Raw genomic sequence first — 26,584 nt, forward strand, 5'->3', positions numbered from 1 at the left:
CCAATGTGTTGATTTGAAAGGGTTCTGGAGATGAACTGTAAATAAAGGCAACGTGAGTGTTGACATTGTTCTGTTTTATATCTTCCAGCATGACAATTATTATACAGAAACTTTTTACTGTGGACTTTCTGATGAGGTCAGATGATTATGCCTCTAGAGGTCCAAGTGTATCTATTAGATGGCAGAACAAAAGAAGAAAAGCTTGGCAAAAAACTCTAGGAGTTGATTATAGACATTCAAGTATTAGGAGAAAGGTTGTCATTCTTGATTATATTTTAAGAAGCTATGAAAAAAATCACTTTTTCAGTTACACTTAGTTAATTAATGATATTTTAAAGTTATATGACAATAATCACTTGGTATGCAATAATGTTCTGCATCCCTTGCTGTTTGGATCAGTGCAATTGTCAGCAATAACTTGCAAGGAAAAATTAGTTGTCATGTGATGCTGACTAACTTTATGTATCTGTGAGGCCGAATATTCTGACCATTGGAGAAAACAACATTTTATAGTATGCATTGATTTTCATTTTAACACCGTTTCAGTGAACTACAGGAGCAGGGACTATAAGTGACTGCTGAAAATTTTTATAATAAATTTGTAAAATTGTAGCAGCACTCAATTCTTTAAGAGCTTTTTATTCTTTTTAAACTTCCATTTCCTTCTGAATTGTACCTAGACTACTTCAGCACAGAATACATGTTCTGCTGAAATGGGGTGGATATAAAAAACACATTGGAGCGCTTAATCTTACAGCTAGAGGATACGGCCAAACCTTAATTGCAATACTTTTTGGATGCTCAGGCTCATGCAGAAGGTGTTCGTGAATGCTTGCCTGTGCCTTTGTTAAAGAAACTCTAGATGTATCCTGGGATAAATTACTCTTTTCTGAGCTTTACTTATCTTACCTGTTCATTTGAATTTCAAACAGTAAGTAGAACTGGAGCAGTAACACGTACCATATTGGTAGAGGGCCAATAGTTAATATATGCTTTGAGTTCTGTCTTCAGAGAATTTCTGCCTTGGCATGATTCTGCAAGAATTCAAAGTATTTTCACTTATGTCCCATTTTTATGTCAGCTTTCCAGGACCTGTTATCTCCTAGCATGGCTAATAAATCTGAAATGTAATAGAACAGCTGTCACAAACAAAGGATAACTCTTCTGTTATTCAAGGAATCTAGTTTCAGTTTTTAGTTAAATCAATTTCTTTCCCCATGATCCATTTTCATGTTATCAGGTTGGGATTATCTTTCTTTGTCTCATGCTTTCTCCATCTCATTTATTTGAATTGTAAACTTCTCAGGGAGGACCATCTTACCTTGTACAGTGCAGCTCTTAATTGTGGCTGTGATGTGCAGGCATAACTAAGTAAAAATAAAGCACAAGTTTGCAATATATTTTAGATGTTAAAGCATTTTTTTCTCCTCCATAAACATGCTTTAATAGTCATTTGCTTACATGGCCTTAAAATTTTATGGCTCTGATGCCTTAGAGCAGTCCTTCTTTACCCATAGCATACTGAAGAGTATTGGATGAAATGCGAGTTGACAAACCTTAATGGAGTAGGCCGGCTTTGGTTCTTGTATAGATGTTTGTCTGAACTTGATGGTAAAAGAGCATACTCCACTTTGGTCTCGTCTGCCTTAATTAGGCCTGAGTGGTTGCATTTAATTCCAGTTGGCTGTTCTTTCTGTTTTCCCTGGTAAGTGAATTACTCTTTCTTCCTTTCATGGTCAAAGGGTGGAGCATCATTATTCCTGCTGTTACCTGAATTGGTAATACAAAGCAAATAAGAAATTCTGAACGCCTGTTAAGAGAACAGAAAAAAATAATTATTTGTATAGCCCGAAAGCTACGCTGAGCTCTGGAATGCAGAAGACAAATATGTTAGCTCCGTGTGAAGAGGGAGAAGAAATTAATCTTCACTTTGGTTTTGTCCTCAAAGCATCTTGATGTTAGAGGCTTCTGATCTCTGTTTCTGCTGATCCACTATCTTTATAAATACTGAATTTCAGGTATGCAGCTCATTGTACTTTGTTATTATTTATTTGGCTCTAATTTGAAATTTCTCAAATAAGTAAAATTTTGCATTTATGTGATTCTCCAGAGTTTTTTTATATCAGCATTTCAGAAGCAAATTTTGCCAGTTCATGATGCAGTCCATTTTGTAATATTGGATTTGGTATTGAATGAAGAGTGTTTGGATTAAAAAGAGGGTATGGAAAATTTTGCACAGTTTTGCAAACTGGGAATTTTTGGAAACTATAGCAGTAACCAGAACTGACTGATGCTGTATTCTCTAGCTATCAGATTGCCTAGCTATTTTTTTCCCCAGCTTGTTACAGGAGACAGTGTAGATGAATTTTCCAGGCTGAACAGCTTCAAACCAGTGTCCAGAATGGTAACAGTGTATTAGTCTATTAAAAGCATAGATTTCAGTGGAATTCAATTTGGACTGTCTGCTGGCAGAAGGAGTGGGTTGATAGTTGGAGGGGGTACAAAGAGAACGTGGGAAAATTAATCTTTTGATCTGTTATGTCATTTTCTTCTTTAATAGAACATACAAATTAATATTTACCATAGAAGCATCATTTTGCTGGTTCTCAGTATTAGTCAGTGTTTCCCTGTGGTTGTTTAGGTACAGTAAAAAAATGGCAGAACTGCCAAAGATTTCCCAAGTTGTTAGACCTTGCAAGATTCTTCAGGAAAATAAAGCTGCTTTTTTTCCCCCTTTTTTAAAAGAGAAACATGGAGGAAAAACTTGCTTAAGCAAAATTTAAAATATTGTCAAGAAAGGTCCATTTTTGCTTAATTAGCTATTTATTTTCTACCTTAGTACACTCTATATATTTTGCAGTCCACAGCTGGATATTATCAGCTGTAACATAACTTATAAAACTGTAGTATTAAATAACTCTGTGTGTGTAGAGCTACTTAGATGCTTTGTTTCTAGCTTAGTGGGGTTTTAAACAATGGAGTTCTACTTGTCATCAGAGAGAAAAAAGGTGCTGTCATATGTTAGAGCCCTTGAAGACCAGATATTTTATTATTAATAACTTGAGGTTTCAGTGACATAATTTTTAAGGGCCTTCAGTATTGTCTTCTATGGTTTCACATCTGTATGGAGCACATGCTCCACGTTAAGCTAATATACCTATCTAAATTTTCAGTCTTGTGTTGTCTCTTTTCTTATGTTCTCTTTCTGCTCACAAACTTGCATTATAGCAGTAGTTTTCACAGTGTATAGTTTCCATTAAAACATTTCTAACGATAAGGTTTGATTCTTACTTTGGTGGTGCTTACTTGATGCATGGAGATAAAGAATTACCCTTACAGAATAGGTAAGGTTGGAGCTACTGAAGCAGCATGATGCGACACAAGACTGGCATTGTTGGCTTTGTGATATCTCTTGCCAGCCTGTCCATAACCCAGAGAACCTTCGGGTGAGAGAGAGGTAAGGATGGTGAAAATCAGTGCTGTGGTGATCTCTGGTCAGGTGAACTGCTGTGGACGACTAACCCAGCCAGCGCAACTTGCATTGGTTTGCTGTAAATTAAATTTAAGGATTGATTCAATATCTGATTGGGCCAAGGATCATGGGAATGGAAGGCTTGCTTTTATCTTTTGTTCCCTGGTATCAATCCTCTGCCAAACAGTTTGCTCAGCCCCAGGTATCTGGCCAATAATTCTCTTTTGCAGTGTAGGTAGAAGCTTAGTTAGGGAAACTGTAACTAAGGCAGAGCTCAGGGAAAGGTAAGAAATGTCGTTTTATGCAATAAGAAGTGTGCTATGCAATGAAACACTTCTAATTTTGTTTACTTATTTTAAACAAAGAATTTTAAATAGTTTTAAAATTGTATTGATGTTGTTTCAGAACTTATTTCTGACATTAAGTATGAAGGTAGGGAACTATCATCCTGTCTCTGTCTTATTGTAGACTCCTTAAGCAGCTTTGCTCCTTTAATTTTTTTCTAACAGTTAACTTCTGCAGTTAAGCAGCATAATTCAATACCATCCTTATTATTTCTTGTTGCTGAATTGCTTGAGCCTTGAAGAAGCAAATTGTTTTTATGATGATGTACCCCTTTCACGAGCATGGAGGTGGGGAAGAAAAAAGTGTTCTCTGATTTACCTGTTTTTGGGAAGAAAAAAGTAATGATTATGTAGTGGAGTTTGAGTGTAAGTTGGATCTGTCACTCATGATCACCAACTCAGCAAATATTTGTGTTCTCAAAATGCAGTGCCAGGTGTATTGACTTTTAGGTGCTAGAAGTGAAGATTTCACAGCACTGTGTTAATGAAAATGCCTTTTTAGGAGACCTTTGCTTATTTTAGAGTTTTCAATATATCACAATTGGGGTATGTGGGCCCAACATAGCATTTGGTCTCAAGCAGTCCCAGGTGTGGATTACAGCTGTATAATCAGTTCGGAAAACCAGTAAGCTAAAATGAAGAAACTGTTAATTGGTCACAGAATGTTAGGGATTGGAAGGGACCTCGAAAGATCATCCAGTCCAATCCCTCTGCCGGAACAGGAACACCTAGATGAGGCTACACAGGAAGGTGTCCAGGCGGGTTTTGAATGTCTCCAGAGTAGGAGACTCCACAACCCCCCTGGGCAGCCTGTTCCAGTGGTCTGTTACCCTCACCGAGAAGTTTTTTCTCATATTTAAGTGGAACCTCCTGTGTTCCAGTTTGTACCCGTTGGTCATTGTTAACCAGAGCAGTAGGTTGGAGTCAGCAGAGACGCAGGTGATTATGGAATCTGAGAAATTACTTGTGATCATTGCTGTTAAGTCAATATGTTATATATCCTGGTATATTGTCCAAAATCCTCCCAACATTTGTTGCTTGCCTCAAGTAGTTAGGGAAGTCTTCACTTTCTTTCCGCAGAAGCTGCTGATATGGTTTTCTTTTTTTGCCTCCTCTGCCCCTCCCTGCCCCCCAAAAGAATTGAGTACTTTCAATTAGTCAATAAAGCGTTTTCAAAGTATAAAGTATAAGTAGGGTCTGGAACATTTGAAGCTAAAAACATCAGATGTAAGATCAGCATTTCTGAGAACAGTACTAAAGATGAGTTTACAAAGCAATTACTGAAAGTGTTTTGAATACTTCCCTTAAAACATCTTGCAGATTCAAGAACACGGCAAGGGATTTTTTTCTTCTTTTAAATTAATGAGGATAAGTCATTCTTCAGAACGGTTTTCTCAAAGACTGGAAAATGTGTGCTGTTGAGTTCAGGTATTTATTCTCCTCTCTTTGAACTGCATGCAAGGTATCATAGTTTTCAGACGTTTAACTTCATAGGTTTCAGAGTTTACAAGTGTAGAAAATAGAAGTGACCTTCCTGAAGTTGTAGTCAACTGTTATAATAAATGAAGCTAGTTCATGTTGGAAAGCTGTGTTTGTCAAAGTCTTGAGTTATCGAAGACCAAATTTTATTTCTGTATTTCAGAGTTGAAAAAAAAATATAGTACCCTAATGCCCAATCAGACAACCCCTCAAATAAACCAGGAATAGATTGTTAAAAATGCATTGTCTATTGGCATTTTGAATCTTGTTTACTTAATAGGAGAAGACATAACTTAGTAGTATCTAAAAAGGAAGTATTTTTGATCATGCATTTTTATGTTTAAAGAACTAATTCACAAACTAATAAACACACCATTCATTGAAAGGAATTTACTTACTGAAACAAGGTATTTTATTTCAAGTACCGATCAAGCATTTTATATAATTTTCTGTGGACCAGCACTAAACAACGTTTGTCACTATTGATTTGTAAAACCAATCTGATGTGAACAGTATGTGACAGAAGTTGTTATTAAGAGACAGAATCCTGTCGCAGAAAAGCTCGTCATCCTGGTGAGAAAAAAAATCACACAATGTAATTTTACTTGTATCCTAGTTTTTTCAGCATTGACTCTGTTTCTGACAGCTGGCTTCTTGTGAAATGTGAGCAAGGCTTTGTTTATGCATGCATGTCTTCCATGGGTTATGGACCCAAAGTTCATTCTTTTGAAAGGAAAGTAGTTTGCTTTGGCAGAGCTGTTTTCATCTAATTAAAAAGCAGTACAATATTTCTAATTCAAAGCATTCTGAAGAAATGTCTTGGTATGTGAGATAGTTTATTAACCATAAATTTGAGGAATCACTGTAGTTTAGCAAGTTCAAAGCAAAATGTCAATTGTATTATGTATATTTATGAAAATAGAAATGTTGGGCTTGCTCTACTGCTTGGGTATAACTGTGATGAATACTATATAGAGAGATCAAGGAACCTTTACTTTTTGAATTTGTGACAAATGACTGCATATCAGGCTATTAAAACCATTAGGTAGAGTTTTTTGAGAAACAAGAGCAACCAGAGGTCATATGGTGCCTCAGGCTATCGCTTCTCAACTTTTCTGATTTCCACAAGGTAGCTATTAAAGAACCATAATTTATACAACTGGATTCTCAAATAAGACCCAGCAAGGTGGGCTTTAAAGGCTGAATTAATCACTCTGTTACTGTAGATACAAATCTCTTATTTGAATTTTTCAGCCTTAAGAAAGGCATTAGCATAAATTCTTCTATGTCTTTTCCTCTCGGTGTGCTTTTTATCTGCTATTCACTTTCTTTCCCACTCTCTCCAAAATGGAGAAATTAGCCAAACAAAATACTACTAGTTAAACAGAGCTTCATGAATTTTGCTGGCTGTGTGCGTGTATACCTGTTTTACTTGTGTGCTACAGTATACTGTTTGCAATAGATGTTTAGTTTACACACCTACAAGGAAGGAAAAAATGCCTCATTCCTTGTCTTGGCTGCTGCTCCCTGCGCTGAGTTGGAGTCTTTGAAAGCAACAGTTTGGTTGCTTCCAGAAAGGAAAAATGGTCAGCAGGGTGCAGGTCCCAGACCACCCAGTGGACCAGGCAGAGAGGGCAAGATGCAGGAGTCTGCTGTGCCCTGGAGTAGAGAGAGGGGTGCTCCAGAGAAGTGCAGGAACACAGAGAAGCTTCAGCACAGAAGGGAAGGATGTTTTCCTAAGAAACTGGAAGAGACTGTGGAAAGTTTTTGGCAAGTCAGTGAGATATTAATTAGACAGCAAGGTGGGCGGAAAGTTTTGTTGTCCAGAAAGGAGATGGTTGGCGCAGGGCATATATCTTTTCAGTAGCTTTTCCAAGTCTGCTTATTCCTAACAGATTTTCATTTCCTCCACCTAAAATGTCTGAGTTTGTGTTCTAATGAAAACTAGTTTTAAGGTGTTGGGAACTCTCAGTATCCTTAAGGAAGAGGATCCAGTAGTTCCATCTTTGGATTGTGGAAGGTTTTTGTCTTAGCAGGCTGTAACAATTATTCTCTCCTTGAATCTTGAAAGCAACAGTGAGTAAAACTGGGAATTAAAGGAAGGAATCTCATTTTCAGAACAAAGCACTGTCTACAGAAAAACCTGTGGATCCTAGTATGTCCTTCCTTTATCTCAGAATACACTAACTGAAGCTATACTTGCTTCCATACCTATCTCAAATTTATTTCCTTTGGAAGTGAGGCACCTCCATTACTAAATGTGGAACAGTAGTTTCAGATAACTCAGTAAACAAAAACTCAAGGTGGATACAATTTTGTCCTAATTTCCATATGGGTCGTAAGACCCAAGTTCTGGTTAAACTGCCTATCTCAGGTCTACTAGTGGTGACTCTTACAGCGCAACTGGGACTGTGTGGTGCCTCTGGCATGAGAGCTGGATAATCCAAAGCACCAGCTGCGAGGGAATTCAAGTAATCTGGGACTCTGGGGGGCCTGGGTTTTTCTGTGTACCACTCCCACAGTGACATGACGGGCTGCCTGGGCAGCAGTTGTCATCTCCTGTATATGAACTATTTCCAGATCCCTGCTGTCGAATCTCATCCCTCTGAGGTGCATGGTGGTATCTGGCATGTTGGGCTAGTAAGATCTGACTGATTTTCTGCTTATTTCTAATTTAACCTGATTTTGGTTACTAGTGAGTAAATACTTTATTTCATCATTTGAGCTGGAGAAAGGATTTAGCATAGTTGACATAATTTAATTTGATGGCATGGGCCATAAACAGTGAAAAGAGGCCGTGGTGTGGATTTGTTACTTTTCATGAAAATATCCAAAGGGTGAAAGATGCTGATTTTTTTTTTTTTTTTTTTTTTTTATTGTCTATGTGCTGTTAATGATCAGCACAGAGAGTGCAAAAATGTCTTGGTAGAACATTTTTAAAGGAGTTATAAGAGAAGCATCTGGGAGCCAGACTTTCCTTGTGGAAACATGCCAACAACTGTATTGTGTTTCTTTTCACTAAAGTGAGCTATGCTGAAATACCTTGTCTTCTGTCCTTTTTTTGAGTAAGTTCGTTTCTGGATTCAGACTATAAACTTGAAATCTTTAACCCTGCAGGTTATTAAAGGATATTATATGGTTTAAACAAGATGCTTTCTTTATGAATTCTATGTATGTAAATATTATGTCAAGTCACATTTGTCTCAATTGGGGATATGTAGTTTTCAGAAATGGCTTTTAAATTTAAATCTTGCTGCTGATCAAGGAGTATGGGAAATTTTACTTGACATTTACAGACTTTTTTTTCTGTGTATGTTACATATTTAAGCCTGAGAAATATAACCCCTGTACAAGGTTGTCAAATAACACTGTAGTACAGTTATACAGTATAGATTAGTTAATTGCATATTTGATTGCTAGATGTATTTACATAGAGAACTATTTATATTTTCTATGTAGATTTTAATAGCCACCACATTTATTTTAGCAAAACATTTTCATAATAAGGTTTATAAAATGTCATGTTGAACACTTAAACTATTTACATAACCAAGAGCTATTACGGGGTTGAGGGAACAAACAAATTTATTTTAGTTACAGTGAATTCACATAAATCTTTATTATGTTTATATATAAGAACGTACTTATGTGCATACCACACGTATTTAGGCAAGCAATCTCGAGTGAAAATTCCTGTGAACCTACAATCCAACCATGGAATCAACTTCAAAATCCTTGTTTGTTTTGTCCCTTTGAGCTACTAATTTGCATTCTGTCCAATCATTGCAACTTCTTTTTTAAGAGGGTGAGAGGGACAGAGGAAAGAGCTTAATTTGGTTAATCAGCTAAATAATTATATGAGCATGTAGAAACATTAAACCCCAGAAGCTTTCCTTTACATTGTTGAGGCCTGTTAAGAGGAGTATTTTAAAATATTTGATCCCTTCTTTAAATGTTTAAGTATGGACTTAGGTAAGATACCTATTGGCTCAATTTTTGTATGCCAAATTTGAGGCTTTAGGAACATTTTCATAAGTGGAGCCAACGTTGTACTTTTGTTGGAAGCTAACATTAAACTTTACCTTCAGAGATGCTTCTGTTCAGTTGTGAAAGTTGTTATCTAATCTCATAGTCAAAAAATATAGGTAACATTTTAAAAAGTTCTTCATAAAACTTAAGGAATTTGTATGGAACTGGTTTCTGAAGTCACTTAGGAAATTTTCGCCTTGTTTGAGGGCCCATCAAATAATTTTTTGTTTACAGAGTTGAATATATTCTGACCAGTTCACTGAGCATTTAGGATTAGACAGTTCTAAAGGGACTTGAATTCTGAAAACAAATCCCTGAGTTGGTGACTTTAATTGTAAATACAAAGTGTCTATGGATATAAAAACAAGAAAAGAATGAATGAGTTTCCAGTAGTGGATCTCTCAGTAATTTCTTTTATTCTTCATTATAAGTATTGTGTGCATATCCACGACTGAACTTGCTCGTGATGACCTTTATCTTTTCTCTCTTGAGAAGAATTACTGTTATCAGGTCTTTCTTCACAAGGAAATAAAAAGGTCAGTGCAAAACCCATCTCTTATTTCTATGCAGTGCACATTGCATTTTGGCGTATTTGTATTGAATTATATTAATAATAATTAGATCATTTTGTCGAAGAAGTTTTAGTATTCCAAAATTCCTGCTATGTACTCCTGCTTTTCCTGCCTTTTTCTGCCTCCTCTCCTCCCAGGCTTGGTATTGGTGTAACTAAGATTTTACATACTTCTATTCCTCCTGACTCTGTCAGACTAGCTAATTTTTTTTTTCCTTCCTTATAGGGTTAAGGAAGGAAATTGACAAACTGCTAGTTCTTCTGTGTCTTTGTTTATCTAAGGAAAAAAAAAAAAGAGAATGTAGAGAATGCAAAGTTGTTGTTTTTTTTTAAATTAGAGATTTTAAATTATTTATTGTTTGGAAGACTAGTGCTAGGAACTGAACAACCAAGTTGATTCAGCTGTCATTCGAAATATGACTGAAGATTTCTTTCTGTTTTGGAAGGAGAGCTCCAAGTAGGCACTCCAAGCAGGAAGCTGACTTCATGAAATCTTAGTATGTTAATAACTAAAACCAGAAATTGTCTGTACCTCTATGGATTGTGCAGTTGTCCTAATGAATATATTCTGTTCTGTTGTTCAGGTGACTGAACATGTTTTTCCTCCCATTGTGATACTTTGGTCTGAAAGCCTGAAGGGCCTTGTGAAGCCCTGGCAACAGCAACTTTTCATATTAACAACCTCTGTGTTTGGTAAATGAACAAAATTTGTGGCGTGTGAAGAGGATATAGCCTGTATACAAATTGGTTGTGATTACAGAATGAGGCGTGGGTGGGGAAGCAAGGATACTGGGATGCTTGGTAAGTGAGAAAGGGAAGGAAATAAAGAGGGAAGGTGCTGAAATATATACAGGTCTCAACAAGTAGGGAATATGAGTAAAGCAAAGCATGCTCTTATGTTTCCTGAAGACACGGTAAAACTATGCATCTGAGAATGAGAAGATCCACTTTGCAAAACTGTGGACGACCTTGCCAACAGTGATCAGTTTTCTGGTTTGTATGGGACTAACTGTTTTTCTTCCAGGGACAGAGATCTGTTCTTTGATCACTTAGTCTTCATGCTTTCTGCCCTAAAACGTTATAAAAAATACTTTCTGCTAGAAAAATATTGTGTTGTTTTCTTCCCCACCCCCCCCCCCGTAAACTAGTGATAAGTCTTACAGTATCTACCTGCTTTAAAAACATTCTTTTAAAATCTATTGCCCTTGTATAGTTCTTGTAGTTGGGTATGTGTACAATAATATAGGAGAAATGCACTGTCTTTTTCACAGATGTATTTAGAAAGAGATTGTTTTTTCCTCAAACAGTTCTCCAAACTTACTCATTTCTCTCTACTTCTTCACTGTTATTATTCTTCATAGCAATAGTTATATGATCCAAACAACATTCTTCTTCACCAGACTAAAGAATTGCAGCCTTAAAGTGTGTTTTGTATTTGCCTCTAGTGGGACTGGGATTTTTTTGGTTTACTTTACTCTTTAGTTTAGCAAATGCTGTAACTCCAAAGTGCTTTCTTTAGAAAGGAAACTAAAGTTATATCTGCTTTTTCGTTTTGATTGAGCAAACCAAAACATATACTTAGATTCACTGTGTGGTGTCACAGGAAGGTTGTTTTAAAAGAGAATTATTTTTCTCGAGAAAATGGCTAAGTGACATTCCAGGTCTTCAGTATCACTTCCTCTCCTTCTCACCTCCTTTTCCTGCAGCACTGATCTTGAGTTAATTTTTAGCAAAATCTGCTAACCTTCTCTGTGAGGATGATGAGGTAACTTTTCCAAGGTCTTCTTAATAGGAAACGGGTCTTTCCTTTTAGCCGAGATGGCTGGTTTGGTTATTCAGACAACTTACACAACTGGGAGTACCGGTGGTGCACAGTAGCACCTTTTCAAGAGACAATAAGTGCAACTGAGGAAAAAAAAAAAAGTGGAATCTCAAGGAATTCAGGAAACCTCCCATCTGGATACTTGGCAAGATCTGGACAAAACTGAGTCATTTGAGCTAATCCTGATCTATAAGTCATTAGCTGCAGCTGTCTCATACGCGAACTATTAAAATGCACGGACCCTTATAAACTGCTGCCGAATAGCTTAGTGTGGAGTACCAAAAGAAGTCCTAGAAACTTGATCTAACTTTCAGAGTTAGAGCAGGGTGTTAGACTAAGTAATTTCCACTGGTCCCTTCTATTCCAAAGTATTTCATGATTCTAGCTTTTTCACTTTGTACTGCCAGTGCTATTTATTTGAGGCCATTGGGAGGTCAGTACATTGTCAATAGTAATAACAGAATTCTGTTACTGTCTACTGGTCGGACAGGGTGGTGCATGTACTTAGCTTTTCTCTAGAATTTAAATAATGGTTGTTTTCAAAGAGCTGACTAAAACTTGTGTAAAAAGTGTTAGTTGGAGGTCCCATCCAGTTTAGCTGCTAGTATAAATATATTTTAATGAAACCTCTTGCCTCCATCTTGGAATCAGACTTTGATCACGTGTGTTGGAAGGAACTGGGGTTAGGAGTAGGCATGGGTTGTCCTCAACTAAAACTAAAGCATCTCAGTGTGTGCAATATTTTTCATTAAAATGTGTTTTTATATTGTTCATAACCTGGAGGTCTCTTTGGTATTCTGTTAGAACACAATTCTGTATTATCTGTTTCCCATTGTGTTTTTGAGCATGGTGGTGACCATTTATTCAGATGCAACTTCCGCATCATATTTTGCTGTCACCTCATCTGTGTTTAGCCTGTGTCTGGGTGACCTGTTTCTGTCTTCGTCTTCTCTGCTTGTGTTCTGGAAATAGATTTTTCGCTCAAGCTTTTCATGCAGGAATACAACTGTTTGACCTGTTGGGTGGTAACTAGCTGACCCACAGAAGTAGGAATAAAATAAGAATTGTCCTCTCTTCTGTCATGGTGAGAAATTCTTACATTTATAGTCTCTTCTCTAAATAGCAACCAGATTGTTTCCCACTTCTTCCACTGCCCTGGAGGCATTTTCATCCTCAAGCCACACACCCCCATACAGTCAGATGAAGCTTTAATAAAATGATAGTCTGTCTCCCCCTCTCTGCTGCCTCCCAGACCTCACAGCATGGCTAGAGATGAGCACTTTGAGCAGCCTTTTCCAAGCTGTTTCATTTGTTCACAGAGTGCACCCGGAGTGCTACCGGCAATGCAGGGTTAAATGTCAAGAAGTTGTATGTAAATCTTCTATTAATCTGTCATACCCAGGAAGAACTGGGGGAAAGGGACAGATCTGTGGGAATATTGGAGGATTATCAAACAAAGCTGGGATTTTGCTGCTTGGATTTGGAGATTTCTCTCTACAGAATGAGTGGTTCTGGAGTCTCAAAGACGACACCAGAAAGGAAAATCCCTGCCGTTATAAATACGCATGCCAAGGCAAATAAGCCCTAGGATCAAGCAACACATGGAGGATTTCTGGGATATCAAGCTGCTTGGGCTAAAACACCATAAGAGTTTGGGTGAAGTGTGTAGGCATGTACAGGTGTGTAAAGAGCAAGAATACTGCAGAGGACCCCCTCCCCAAAGCTGGGGAACACTGTCCTCAGGTATGACAGCTTGCTGGCCCTGCGTAAAACAGGGTGTTAAATCTTACTCCTTTGACCCCAGATGGTCTCCAGCCCTCACTGCTAATGCTAGCAGAAGGTGTCAGTTTGGCCAAATTATAAAATTGATCTTGTTCTAAAATTTTTCATGTTTATTGCTTCTTCTTTGGAATTCTTAAATGCTTCTCTAAGTAAATAATCTTGTTTGTAGAAAAAAGCCAGTTCTTGCGAAGTTTTTTAAAAAATTACATAGCTGGATTGATTTATGTTCCTTATTAGAGCAATAACCCATCTGTTATGGGGTTAAGTCAATTCATAAAAATATAAATCTGGGAGAGAAAAGGTCTCGACTCTTCCCCATGGTAAGCATTTATTCATGTTTGAAAGTTCATGTTTACATTTATGCAGAGATGTTATTTGGTAGCAAAAGACCAATGTGGAGGACTAAAACTCTTGGTGTTACCATGCCATTGTATGCTTTTCTTGCACGAAGCACTTTTAGACCCATGATGTTCAGTGTCAGCAGAGTTCTTCATGTACACACCTTTTCATTTGCATGTGTCTGTCATCACTGCTGAGTACAATAGTAAAGACACTGTGATTTTTTAAAAAATTGATTATTTAATAATACAAGTACTTTTGTGAGGGTCTGTCTTACAAGACCTGTTTGTATGCTTATAACCTTCTGACACCACAGTGCCATTTCAAATGAAGATACATTAATGTGTATTACAAGCCTGTGATTGCTTGTATCATTATGAAATAGATGAAAAATTAGTTAACTGCAGTAGTTTTTATCTGAACTGGTCAAAACATCTTCCAATGATTTTTCTAACAATATGTGATTGGAATAACAACTTCACATGTTGTAGAATTCCATGCTGCAGCTGAGAGGCACGTAAATACAAGCTGCTTATTTGCAAGAAGCTTCCAGATTTGCAATATGATTGCTATGGAAACCACACAATGAAAACCTCATAACCATCTGTGTGGTTTGGTAGATTTTGCTGCATAGCTGAGCTGTTTTTGTTTACTGTTATGAAAGTGTTGAATAGAATATATTAACTCACAAACTGGGATTATCCAAGGTATAAACTAGTGTTGTTCAATGACAATATGTCAGAGACTAGAAGACAGCAGAATACCAATTAATAATGACATTACGTTAGAGTCTAATCTAAAAAGATAGTTAAGCAATGTGTTAGTAGAGGAGACTGCTAAGTTTATGCATATTTATCATGGAGATACCATATTCAATTGAAGGAATGCATTGCTCAAACCAAACTCTTATCCATTTTATACTCAAATAGTCTGGTGGTGTTCCCCCTCTGCCCCTTAAATAAAAGAAACTGGAAGAAAAAAATCAAGGGATTAATGTAAGAAACCTCAGCTACTGTAGAATTCATTGTTAACTTTTTAAATTGTGTGGATGGTAGTATCACCTATGATTGGGTGATTGTTCTTCTGTTTTTTCTTCAGACTGCAAATTAAATAAGTAAATTACTTTCAACATTGTTCATGGGCTAACTGAAAAAACCCTTAACAAATATAATTAGTTTCTTGTTGCATTGTCACCACAAGAATTTTGTAGGTTGTTTGCCATTAGAGTCCCTGAGTACCAGCAGGGTGTGGAACATAATGTGTAACTCAAGGGTTCTTTGGATTTACAGCTCTGGAAGAGTTCACTGGTTTGATTAGTGTTGATTAGTCTCATTTTGACATAGTGAGAGGTGGAGAAGAATATTTTCTTGCTGCAGTGGTAGTGATGGTGTGAAGAAGAGATAACAAAGGAAACATTGTACCAGATTATTTTAAAAGTCTACTTGACTCCTCTTACACAGTATCTTAACACAGAAGTTCTCCTGTATTTTTTATTTTATTCTTTTTTATTTTTAGTTAATTTTTATTATTTATTTTATTTTTATTTTATTTTTGTATATTTTATTTTTATTTTATTTTATTTCTTCTTTTGACTCTATTCCATGTTGCAACAGAAACTTTAGTATGTCGCATATGACTATAGCTGTGTTTAAAGGACATCTCCCACACATAGTTATTGCTTCAGGACATAGTACCAGAAAACACTAGTAAGAACCATAAGTTCTTTTTTACCACCCTAAACCATCTGTTGCACTGTGAGCATGATAGCATTAGCAAGTAGTGTGAACTGTTTGCAACAGATGCATAAAGCACAAGTTTGTGCTGAGGGCCTGATGTTTGCGCTGTGCATGTTTCAGAAGAGGTTTCCCATGGAGTCACTTTGGTCCATGGACAGAATGCCTGGTAGCAGCTGGACCATGTTCAATGTGCTTCTGGAGTGCCTCTTCCAGTCTAATAGCACCTGAAAGTTTGTCCTCTCTCTGACAACTCTGTAGTCTAAAGCAAAGTGGGATAAGTGGGAATGGTTGTGATCCAAACCAGTATGCTAATATGGACAGCCTTTGTTTGAATTTGGGACCTTTTCAGTATTCAAAGAGCTTTGGTTCAGACATTTTATCATCTTCAGATACAGATCTGGTGAACTCTTGTTCCTAGGAAATTCCTTTTTCAGAAAGGGGAATGCATATGTTCTAAATTTCTCCATGAAACCACAATGCAATCTACATGTATTCAACTGTAACTTATGAAAAAGAATCTCTTCAAACCTCCTCTGCTGTTTTACTTCAGTTCAAATACCCTCTACTAAAGTCACTCCTTGGCTTAAACTATTCTGGTGACCACGACAGTGACAGAGTTAAAATCCGCAGTAATGCAACACATTAATTGATGTAGGTCCAAACATTCAGTAACATGTAATATCCGCATTTATTTAATCCATGTATAATTATGTGTTTGATGAAACTGGATTGTTCTGTGAAAAAGGAGCAATCCTATAAAATGTGACTGATAACAGGGTAATATGACTTGTGAGAGGTGTGTTAGGGGTAGAATGACAGTGCCTCCTAGTGCTCTGGGCAGCATGTAGGGAGGTATTTTTGCCATTTATGCTCCAATTGTGAGTGCTTAAAATAAACAAATGAATGTACTTGGAAATGTGCAGCAAGTGTTATGCCAAGTGGGGGAATACAATTGAATGCAGTAAATAGTTTGGAGTGTTTTGTGTTGCACCGAAGCTTCAGATTTTCCCCATTCTATTGTTGATTTTTTTGTTGTTGGTGTTGTGTGGTGGTGTTTTTTTTTTTTTCCTTTGGCTCAAATAATAGTTTATCTTCATCTCAGCCAGATTTTTAGCTAGTCAAGAGTCAGGCAGCAAAAATCTCTTGTTAGCTTCGTAGGGCAGAAGTTCAAAGCTCTTTGTAGAGTGAATCTCATGATGTAATTGTAATATTTGTAGGGCTGCGTATATAGGTTAGCAGCAATTATGCATACTCATTTCAACAGGTCTACTCTTGAGCTTTAAACATCTGCTTTAATGTGTGCAGGAACAGTCTTGTGGATAGATTAAATTTTTACAAGGCTAAAAATCCTTTGAACTGTTGATATAAAATTCACTCTTTGTCAAAGTAGATAGGCTATTACATAAAAGTTGCACAATAAGGAACATTTTAAAAGCTGGGTTCTGTATCTGCTGTCTGTCATTAATAAAATATCCAAATTAGTTGCTGAAATATGTGCCTTAAAAAGAAGCATAAATATCTGTACAAGATGTGATGAGTAACAAAGCCAGTTTAAATGTATTAGAAGTCCAGTTCTTGTTTGCAAAGTGGGTTTATCCAAATACTATTTCCGTATTCAGTACAGGAGCTTTGTCGGTTTTGATATACTCTAAAGGCCAGATAAATCTGTTTCCACTTCCTTATGAACCTAAGAAAGAAGACAGCTAAAACCCCACATAGTTTCTTCCCTTTTGTGCCTCATCAGCAGAACTGTTGAGTGTGACATGTGAGGAGCAGATCTTACGTCCCTGTCCTGAGTGGAGTGTGGATTTACTGAAGTGAGGGTGTGGGCATGAGAGAGCTCCCTGTCTGTGCCGGACGCAGAGCATGGAGCACATCTTTCAAAATTGCCTCAGGGAATTTCAGAGTTTTCCAAGCCTGCTAGCCAGAAAACACGCTTCAGACCTGATGGCTGCCAGGCTTTCTCTTTTCTTGTCTCCTGAACTTGCGCTAAGTTATTTGATACAGTCTGGCTTGCTTAAAACCATGGTCAGGCACAGTAGGCAGGAGCACAGAATGCACGGCATCTGTAGTGGCTGTGTTCCTGCCGTGCAGGTGTCCAGTGTTGAAAGTAAGATGTCCTCTGCCTTCTGTGCATACTTAAGAACTTTGGAATTCTTGCACGGGCTGGGGATGCTTTTTCAATCCTCTGTTTCCTTTTTGTTATCCTGGCAAGGAATATACGTAACAGAATAGGACTCTCATTCTAATAGTCTTGAAATGGCTGAAAACCAGCAGAACTGCAGCTCTATATTACCGCATTCAGAGCAGGGTGAAAAGGGAAACAGATGTTCACAATTGAGACTTTGAAAGAAAGCTCTTGGAGTGTTTGGATGGGTGGGAGAAACCACAGAAATAACAACGTTCCAACTTCTGTACAAAAGCAAAATAGTAAACAAGGCTTGCGAGCTGGAAATGTAGAGTGTGGCTTTGAGACTGGTGTGGGCTGTAACTCCTGTCAGCTGAGGTGTCCCTTCAGAGTTTCATTTGCAGTTATGTGTTTTGCAGAAGAACGTGTTCCTTCGAAGGCTGAAGTGCCCAGAAAACTAAGCCAGGAGGAAGTTGCCACTGTTTCAGGTAATTAAAATCTTTACTCTTTATTTTATATATGCACTTTCTTTTTACCTTTATTTTCTTGTCTCTTCCCTTTGCTGTTTTAAAATAATGTTTTTATAGCTCTGTAAAGCTGTCTTTTTCACCTGGGTATTTGATGGCAGCAAAACTGCTTAACACCACTTAGGATGCATGGAAACCACTTGAGAAGGATTTATAAAGTAAGCCAATTTATACAAGGTATTCCTTCCTGAATTACTTTGTAATGACTCAATTAGCTTTCATTTCTGCACAAAGGAGATTTAGTTGCATAAATTAGCTTATCATCATTGAGGAAGTGTCACTGCTAAAGGACAGTTTATAGATACAACATGCAGTTGCTGTCAAACCTATAAGAATGTAATATAGACATCTGTGTATACTTTGTGCTTGAGCAGAACAGACTTCTGCCATTCAGAGACTAACAGGGGACAACAAGTTGCCCAAGGGACTGGCAATGTAGACGTCTCTGAAAAGGTCAACTTGACACAGGCTCTGACAATCGACCCAAAGCTCTGTCTTCTTTGATAAAAATCAGATAAACTTAAGACCACTAATTGATCTGCAGCCTGTTTAAATGTTGGCCATGCATATCTTCATTGCATATGATTACCACAGAAAGCAAATGAATTGGGTAAGAAATGCCAGAGTCCAGTGACAGCAGCATAAAAATTGGAAAAGGACACAAATACCCAGAAAGGCTGTGAAGGATATTCTCTCAGCTTTAGCTTGGCAAACTGCCCTTGTGCTAATTATCTCTGAGACTGGAAAAATAGCTGCATACACCATGGAAAGTCACATGGCCAGACAACTTTTCTTGACAGAAAGGTATTTCCAGTTATGCTTAAAAACAAGATATATATGTGCTTCGAGGGCACAGACCTTTAGATAAACTATTGGTGATTTGACACAGCAAGTAGAGAAGACTTGCTTCTTATCAGACCTTACACCTTTTTGAGATCTGCTGCATTGTAACTGTGACCTGCACTGGCATGCAATCTGGCTCTCCTTCCCGCATCGTACATAATGCACATAATTCTTTCAGGGCTGTCAAGGAAAGGGTGGGCAAGAGGAGTTCCTTTAGGAAGTAGCTTTTCAGTGCTCTTCCTGTTGCAACATGTGGAGAGGAAACAGAGGCCTGATTTCCTGACCCGTACAGGAAAGCAGGAACAGGTTGCTGTGAGGAGGTTTGGGTTCCTTTTCTTGGAAAGGAAACAAGAGCCAAGTCATCAGATGCTGTTAGCATTGTGTTCTGCTAAAAACATGTGTAAGACAACATGACTCATTACAGCCTTAATATTTGGTACTTATTTAGACATTACCGTAATTATGAGAGTGTGTTGTCATAATGGCGTGTAAGGTCAATCCAATTATAAAGTTGCCAACAGCATTTTTTTTCCACTAATGTATCTTCTTGAAGTTCTAAACGGTCTTACTTTTAAGAAATCAAAACCTTAGCACCTTTGTTTCTGCAAAGTTTCAGCTGCTATGAGAACAGCCCTAACAGTATTATTAGTATTTGTGTAATGTCCTTGAAAATACCATAACGGTTCTCCACAGATACCAGATGGCTTTCAAACAATAATTTTCTGATCTGATCTTACTTAGTTAACTACATAACACTGGAAATTTTTTTTACTTGTAGGGCTGTGTAGACTTGAGTATTTCTGGTAGGCATCACATGCTAAATATTTAACCTGGCTCAAGAATATTTCATTATTTTTCCACAGAAACAGTGCACACATTCTTTAATTTATTGCCTAGCTTTACTAAACCTGAATTTCACAGAAAATATTCTGCAAGTTGTTTGTGAGTTCAGCCTGATAAGTGCAAAAAAACCTTTCTTTTCTCCTACTCTTTTCTTGCCCCAACTTCTCTACTTCAAATAATGTGCAGACTTGAGTTCTTTTTATTCCTTCAGTCTTGATGCTGACTGTTGCTGCTGGATAGCTTTACATTAATAGCTAGTGACCTAATTATTTAAAAATACCAAAGCATTGAAGAGTTTCAGCTACATAATATGACTTACTGGGTCTTTTTTGCTACCTGTTATTATTTCCAGAATGACTGGTTCAGTAAGAGTCATGTTTTGTGCTCTCTCAGTGTAAATACTTTGATTTTAGAGTAACTAAAGAACAATAGGAGACGGGAAGTGAGAAAGATTATAGTGAACAGACTGGGCTAGATTAGAGGTTGAGTCCAAATAAATACAGTTATTTTGCTCTTACTTCATAGTTTTTCTGGTATGTGGGGAAAAAGAGCAAGTAAGTAACAAGCATTCTTTAGAGTTCAGGACATCATCAGAACAAAGAAATAACTCCGTTCTTTAACAGGGTATGTCTCATGTGAGCATTGAGATTCAACACTGAGAGTCTAAATCACTTGTATATTACTGTTAATTTTTCACTTCACCTGTCTCTCCATCTTTAAGCCTTCAGTATGGTAAATATTGAGCACATAGATCACCAAAAGGGGATAGAGTAATTTTCCAGAAGTTCATCTCTTTCAAATATTGTTAAGTAGCCCAGAGTAGCAATCTTGAAGTCTGATGCTATAAACTTTCCAAAAATCTGATCAAGAGTCAAGGAATATGAATCAGAATGACAAGCTGTTTAAAATACTGGGTTGTGGACCGCAGTGCTCCACCAGTAATGTTTAAGCAGATAACACAACTACTAGTTCTATGTCACTACTGTAGCAAGGTTTGCTAACTTAGATGCCATCAATTTTAAAATGGGAGATCAATGGAAATCAGGCAGAGTCACATTTTATTTTAATGTTTTAAGCAGCGCATTTCCATACTTGGGCTGTAATTACTGGTTTTGTTTTGGTCATTTTAGTTTTCTGCCAGGTTTGTGCTCAGAAATGGCAAGTGCCAGAACTGGTACAAAGGAGGGGGCAGGAATGGAACAGCCTGTAGTTAGATTGGCTTAGCCTGCAATTGGACAGCACACTTAAATTCCTCTGAAATTGGTACTCTTAATCTGTTTTTCTGGATTTTTTAAAATTTTATTATCATTATTAAGACTGTTAACGTATTCTTAGAATATTTTTCCCCCCTTGAGTAGTCCATGGGCATTCTTAAATTTTAAACAGTGCATGCTTGAGTGATACGCTTGTCAGATTTTTTTACCTGTCAGATTCTAGTAGTGCATTTCCATACTTGGGCTGTAATTACTGGTTTTGTTTTGATCATTTTAGTTTCCTGCCAGGTTTGTGCTCAGAAATGGCAAGTGCCAGAACTGGTACAAGGGAGGGGACAGGAATGGAACAATTTTTACCTGTCAGATTTTTGACCTGTCAGATTTTTTCACCTTTCTTCAAGCATATATTGTAAGGTGCCAGTATTTTTCAGTGAAATAAGCAGTCCGAGCCTACCGTCAGGAAAGCTGGCAGCTGTTGCTGTTTCATCTGTCAAATAAACTCTGAAGTATTTTCTTCAGTATACTGTACAAAAATATCTGTTGTTCCTATTACTGTTACTGGAAAAACAGAGATGGCAGAAGAAAACCATGAAGAATTCTTTGTGGAAGAATTTTGGAAATTGTTGGATGGTTGTTCATCCAGATAGCTGTCCTGGAAGGAAAGAAGCATGTCCTGGAGAAACAACCTGTCCAAAATCCTGCTCAGCCATTTCTTGTGATTGGTAATACTAAAAGCAGTGGGTAGGTAAAACCAAACTACTTCTACCCTCTGCTACACATTTCAGTTTTTTTCAGTCATGTCTTATTCATATTTGTGGCCTGACTGTGCCTTCAAATTGTGACAGAATTTAGTTTAGCAATTATCATAATATTTTTAAGTCATAAGACATTTCACAGTGTATAAGAATAGACCGTAATTGTGACAGAGTAACATTAGCATATCGATACCTTTTGAATTTGAACTGTAATGGGCACATAAATCCACCACCTGTTTTCAGATACTACATGTGTTTCAAAAGCTCCACATAATTTCATTTCCATATAAGTACCAAATTCCTTTACTCAGGTCTCCTGGTTTTCTTTTATTCAGTTCTTTGGAGGCAATCAAATGAAATTTGGCAGCATCTTCTCTAACTGAAAAAGAGGCTGTAGTAAGAAAGAATGGGCTGTGTTTTACAAAGGTTTTTGCAGCTTTTTTTGTTCTACCTCTGTGTTTGTGAAGCACTATGAATCATTTTATGAAGCATTTTGCCCTTTAGATTTATAGATTCTGAAGTCAAGTAGACAATTGGCTTTTATGTGTGTGTTGTTGCACTTACAGAATTTGGAGAAACTTGTGCTGGTGGGTATGGGAGAGGATTTCGAATTTGAAATTAACACTGCATAGTTGTTCACAAACTTGCTACTGACACTTTCTCTCCTTATCTTTCATTTCTGTGCTCCTGGTATAGCAGTATGTGGTCTTCTGAGAAATGTGGCTTTCTGATTTGAACAGCTCTACCTTATGCTGAATTCACGCCTGAGGGCACAGAGTCATGGTTAGTCTTTGGGCAACATCTTCACTGCAGGAATAAGCTTATTTTAAAATGCATCTTTTTGAGTGTTGCTATGTTATTAGTTGAGTGGCTTTCCCAATTTAAAGCTTAATTAAATGCTCATGATGAACATCTAGGGACAGATTGTGTCTTGCCTGCTGTGGGATCTCTTCTGTTGCTGATGTTCCCCATGTAACTCCCATTAGTGTTAACAGGAGTTACTTCAGACACATAAAGGTAAGAACAGACCTCAAAGTGATAAACGTCAGTGTGAAAATCAAGATGCATTTCAGTGCAATTCTGAAGAAGTGAAAGTCCTTATTTGTATTTTAAACCAAATCAGTAAGACAACTGCTGAAAGGTTTGATAGGTGGGATATACAGAAATAGCTCTCAGTTTTGGTTCTTTTTTTTCACACGGACTTACAGTATCTTGTACAAGATAGAGCTGGGAACTGTGATCAGTGCTGTATCAAAAGACTGAGGAGAGATTCTTAATATTTATCACAAATCAATTTGGCGCTAACCTTTGTTACTGTTTGTAATTATCTAATGCTAAATTGGTGAATAATGAGCCTGACAAATGGGAAGAGCCAAAATTTGGAGGTGCAGCATTTCTAACTGATTCCACCTTTCTCTTGAAATTATTCTGTCTATGCATTTTTACAATAACCACATCTCTTATTTCTGTATGGTCATGAGTTTGTATAACATATATGTATATATTGCTGCTTTTGGTGTGGTGACAGAATTTGTGCACTGGTAGTCAGAACGCCCTCTAGTGCTATATAGCAAGTGGTAGCTACTAATCACCAGTTTATGGAAAATTAAACGGTGGTTAATGTGCCTAACAGCTTTAAATTCAAGGTTGTGAATATTTTACCTTATGACAGTATTGCCATCAAAACAAGATAGCACAGAACACAGCTGGAAATGGATAAACAGAAAATATTTATTCTCTTGCTCCTCTTGCTCATGGAGAGTATATTAAAATTAAAATCTAAGTATTTGTCAAAATAGGGAAAAATACAAGTTGAATACTGCTATATTTATTTATAGTGTGACACTTTCTATTGCTTGATACTTGATATTTTAGCAGGATTTTTTCAGTAATAAAGTGAACCAATCATGATTAAATTGTAAACTATAAATAATGGTGTAGAGTGCTAACGACATGCAAATGTAACTAGTATATGTTGGAATAACCAGCAAGCCTGCTGTTCAAGGATCATATAACAAAACTAAGATGACAGCCTTGATCCAGCCAGTTCAGTGATATTTATGTTGTCAGAATTAGAAGATAGCTTTCCAGTGATGTAAATTATTAGTACATATACATTCTGTCTGGTTAGTGTATACATAATGTAACTGGTCATCTGAGTGGTATTGCTTACATTCTTTTTGCATTAACTCATCGCACTCCATTCTCCTGGAATTAAAAACAGGAAATAGTTTGCAGTGTAACAGAAGCACCCAGTGTATTTAACCGCTGTGTTTCAATAGATGTACTCTGTATTGTAAGTATATGACAAAGCATTTATTACTGTGTTATTGCCGTATTACAGAGCAAAGAGTGCTAAATAATCAATCAGTTAATGGTCTGTATGGCAGCTTGAACACAGCACATCCATTGTGCTTATGCTGTTAGAAGGATGAGTTTATGGCTGTAGTATAGTTGCATGTTTAGCCAGAGCTTAACGTCCTAAACTGAAGCTGACACAAATATTTTTAAAATGCAGCTTCAGCAACAGTTTACAGGTTCTCCAATATTTCAGAAGGAACAATCAAGGATTATCTCAAAGGTTCTCAGAGAAGTTACTTGGTTTTGTTGGAACAGGAGAGGGAGGGAGGGGAGCACAACACAAAATACTTACTTTGGCTTCCTTTCACAGACTATTATTAATTCTATCCTAGCAATTTTATCTCTTCCAAGTTGAGATACAAATATGGCTTGCTGGAAATATCTTAGTAGAGGAAAACTAGCTGCTCTAAGTTGCAGCTGAAAAATGCTTTGAAAACCTGTAGCTACATGTCTTGAAGTGATATGACTTGCCAGTGAAGGGCTTGCACATTAAACTTGTTTTCCACTTGCTTTTGTGGTATGAAGGAGCTGTTTCTAAAAACAGGAGTAAGAAGTGTGTGCTAATAAATTGCTTTGTACTATCTGGAGATTTAAGAATAGCTGTAGTCCCTCAGTCTTTATCCTTTTGTGATTAGATGCCATTTTCTTCACAGATAGCAAAAACACCGATTATGCGAATTTCTATCAAGGTTTGTGGGATTGCACAGGAGATGTACCTGATGAGCTGACGTTTAAACGTGGTGACGTTATCTACATTCTCAGCAAGGTATGGGATGCTAGTGGGGCTCCATAGCTGTAAGAAGAGAGCCGTGGCAGAAGGGCACATTCCCACAGTTCTATGGGGGGAAACTGACACTCCCTTTCAGATCCTTTGTTTGCAGTCAGATATTCACTGCAATTAATTATTTTGTCAAATGAACTATAATCACATTTAAAACATAGTTGTGTAACAGGAATTAACTTAAAAGCATGTTTATTTACTTGTTAAATCCTGGCTATCGTTTGTTAACTGATTTAACGGGATACAATGTGCTTTCTGCTTGCAAAAGTTAACCTTGTAGAATTTTAAATTATCTTGTATGTTATGTTTTTAGTTTCCTGTTTCATATTCCTGATGGCTGATTCTGACTTTTGGGCCATCTTGCTACAGAAGATGGTTTGGGTTTTTGAACGATGCTTTCATCTTTGTGTGTATATTGTAATTGTTCTGACAGTTCAGATTCCAAATTTGTTTGCTCTGACAGATCTGGACAATTTTTAATTTACTACTTTGCTGTTCGCAAAGCAAATGAGAAATATAATTCCTCTCATTTAAGGTGATGATAGCATAAGCATGAAATTTTATTCTACTTTAATGTTGTTTAATTTTCCTGTTTTTCTTTAACCCTCTCAACAAAACCAAAACCTCTCCTAAAATATGTATCTCATGATCCATTCAAGTCCACTTCTGAATAATTCATCAAAGGAAATTTCTTTTTTCCCCACATATTAGAAAAAAACTCATTGAAAAAAACACATTGCCTTTTAAAATATATGGGTAATATATATCTCAGATGTAATTGCATTCAATATAATTAATGCCAAAGTTATTGTAGGTTGTTGAAATACACAAGTAGGTGCGGGAAAGCTTAAAGGCATCTGTTTGTCTTAGTTTCAAACTCTTCAGTTTTGTCACAATTGCTTTAAATCTTCCGTGATAACTTTAACTGCAGTGTTTCCGGATAATAAATGTAAGAGCTTCTGTTTAAATAAATCTAAGATTTATGGATAGAAAGATAGTCCTATATAAAAATATAGAAGACATATTACTAACAGTAATGTGACCATGTATGTCTTTTGAGGTATTTCATTGTCACTTAAACTAATAACTGAATTGCATTACTAAAGGCCGGATAACACTCTTGGATTGGGCAGACTTTCAAGCAGTTATACAGCACTGTATAAAATACATTTTATACACTGTATAAAATTTTAAATAACCACCTGTTCCCCCCAAAAAGCCCAAGAACAAACGGACACTACTGTACAGGTTTGGCCTCTTTGTGGGTTGTGCCCTTCTGCTATGGTGTGGGACTAATAAAATCTTAGTCTTCAGCTTGTAGGTGAAAAAAATCATTTGCTACTCCTTCCTCAAAAGAGTGAGGAATTTAATTTAAAAAATGGAGCAGAATAGAAAAACAGTAGTTTAAGCTGTCCTCTGCATATCAACTGTCTTCCGGTCATGCTGTGATTAATCCATAATCAGTCCTTGAAACAAGCTTGTTGCTGTTCCAGATATATAGAGCCTTCCTCTTTGGAAATTATTTCTGCTCCAAAAAACAATCTAGAAAATTCAGCCC

General features: G+C 37.0%; 1 protein-coding gene across 1 annotated transcript in view; it reads left to right on the top strand.

Annotated features, from left to right (window-relative positions):
* The window catches only part of SKAP2 (src kinase associated phosphoprotein 2), a 115,467-nt gene that overhangs the window by 80,371 nt on the left and 8,512 nt on the right, over positions 1-26,584 (top strand). Inside the window, exons 10-11 of the mRNA XM_065831227.2 lie at positions 18,122-18,190; positions 24,899-25,011. Of these exons, the coding sequence (XP_065687299.1) occupies positions 18,122-18,190; positions 24,899-25,011 (182 nt within the window). The remainder of the gene's footprint in view (positions 1-18,121; positions 18,191-24,898; positions 25,012-26,584) is intronic.

The sequence above is a fragment of the Patagioenas fasciata genome, chromosome 2 (assembly GCF_037038585.1).
Source record: "Patagioenas fasciata isolate bPatFas1 chromosome 2, bPatFas1.hap1, whole genome shotgun sequence".
Taxonomy (NCBI): Eukaryota; Metazoa; Chordata; class Aves; order Columbiformes; family Columbidae; genus Patagioenas; species Patagioenas fasciata.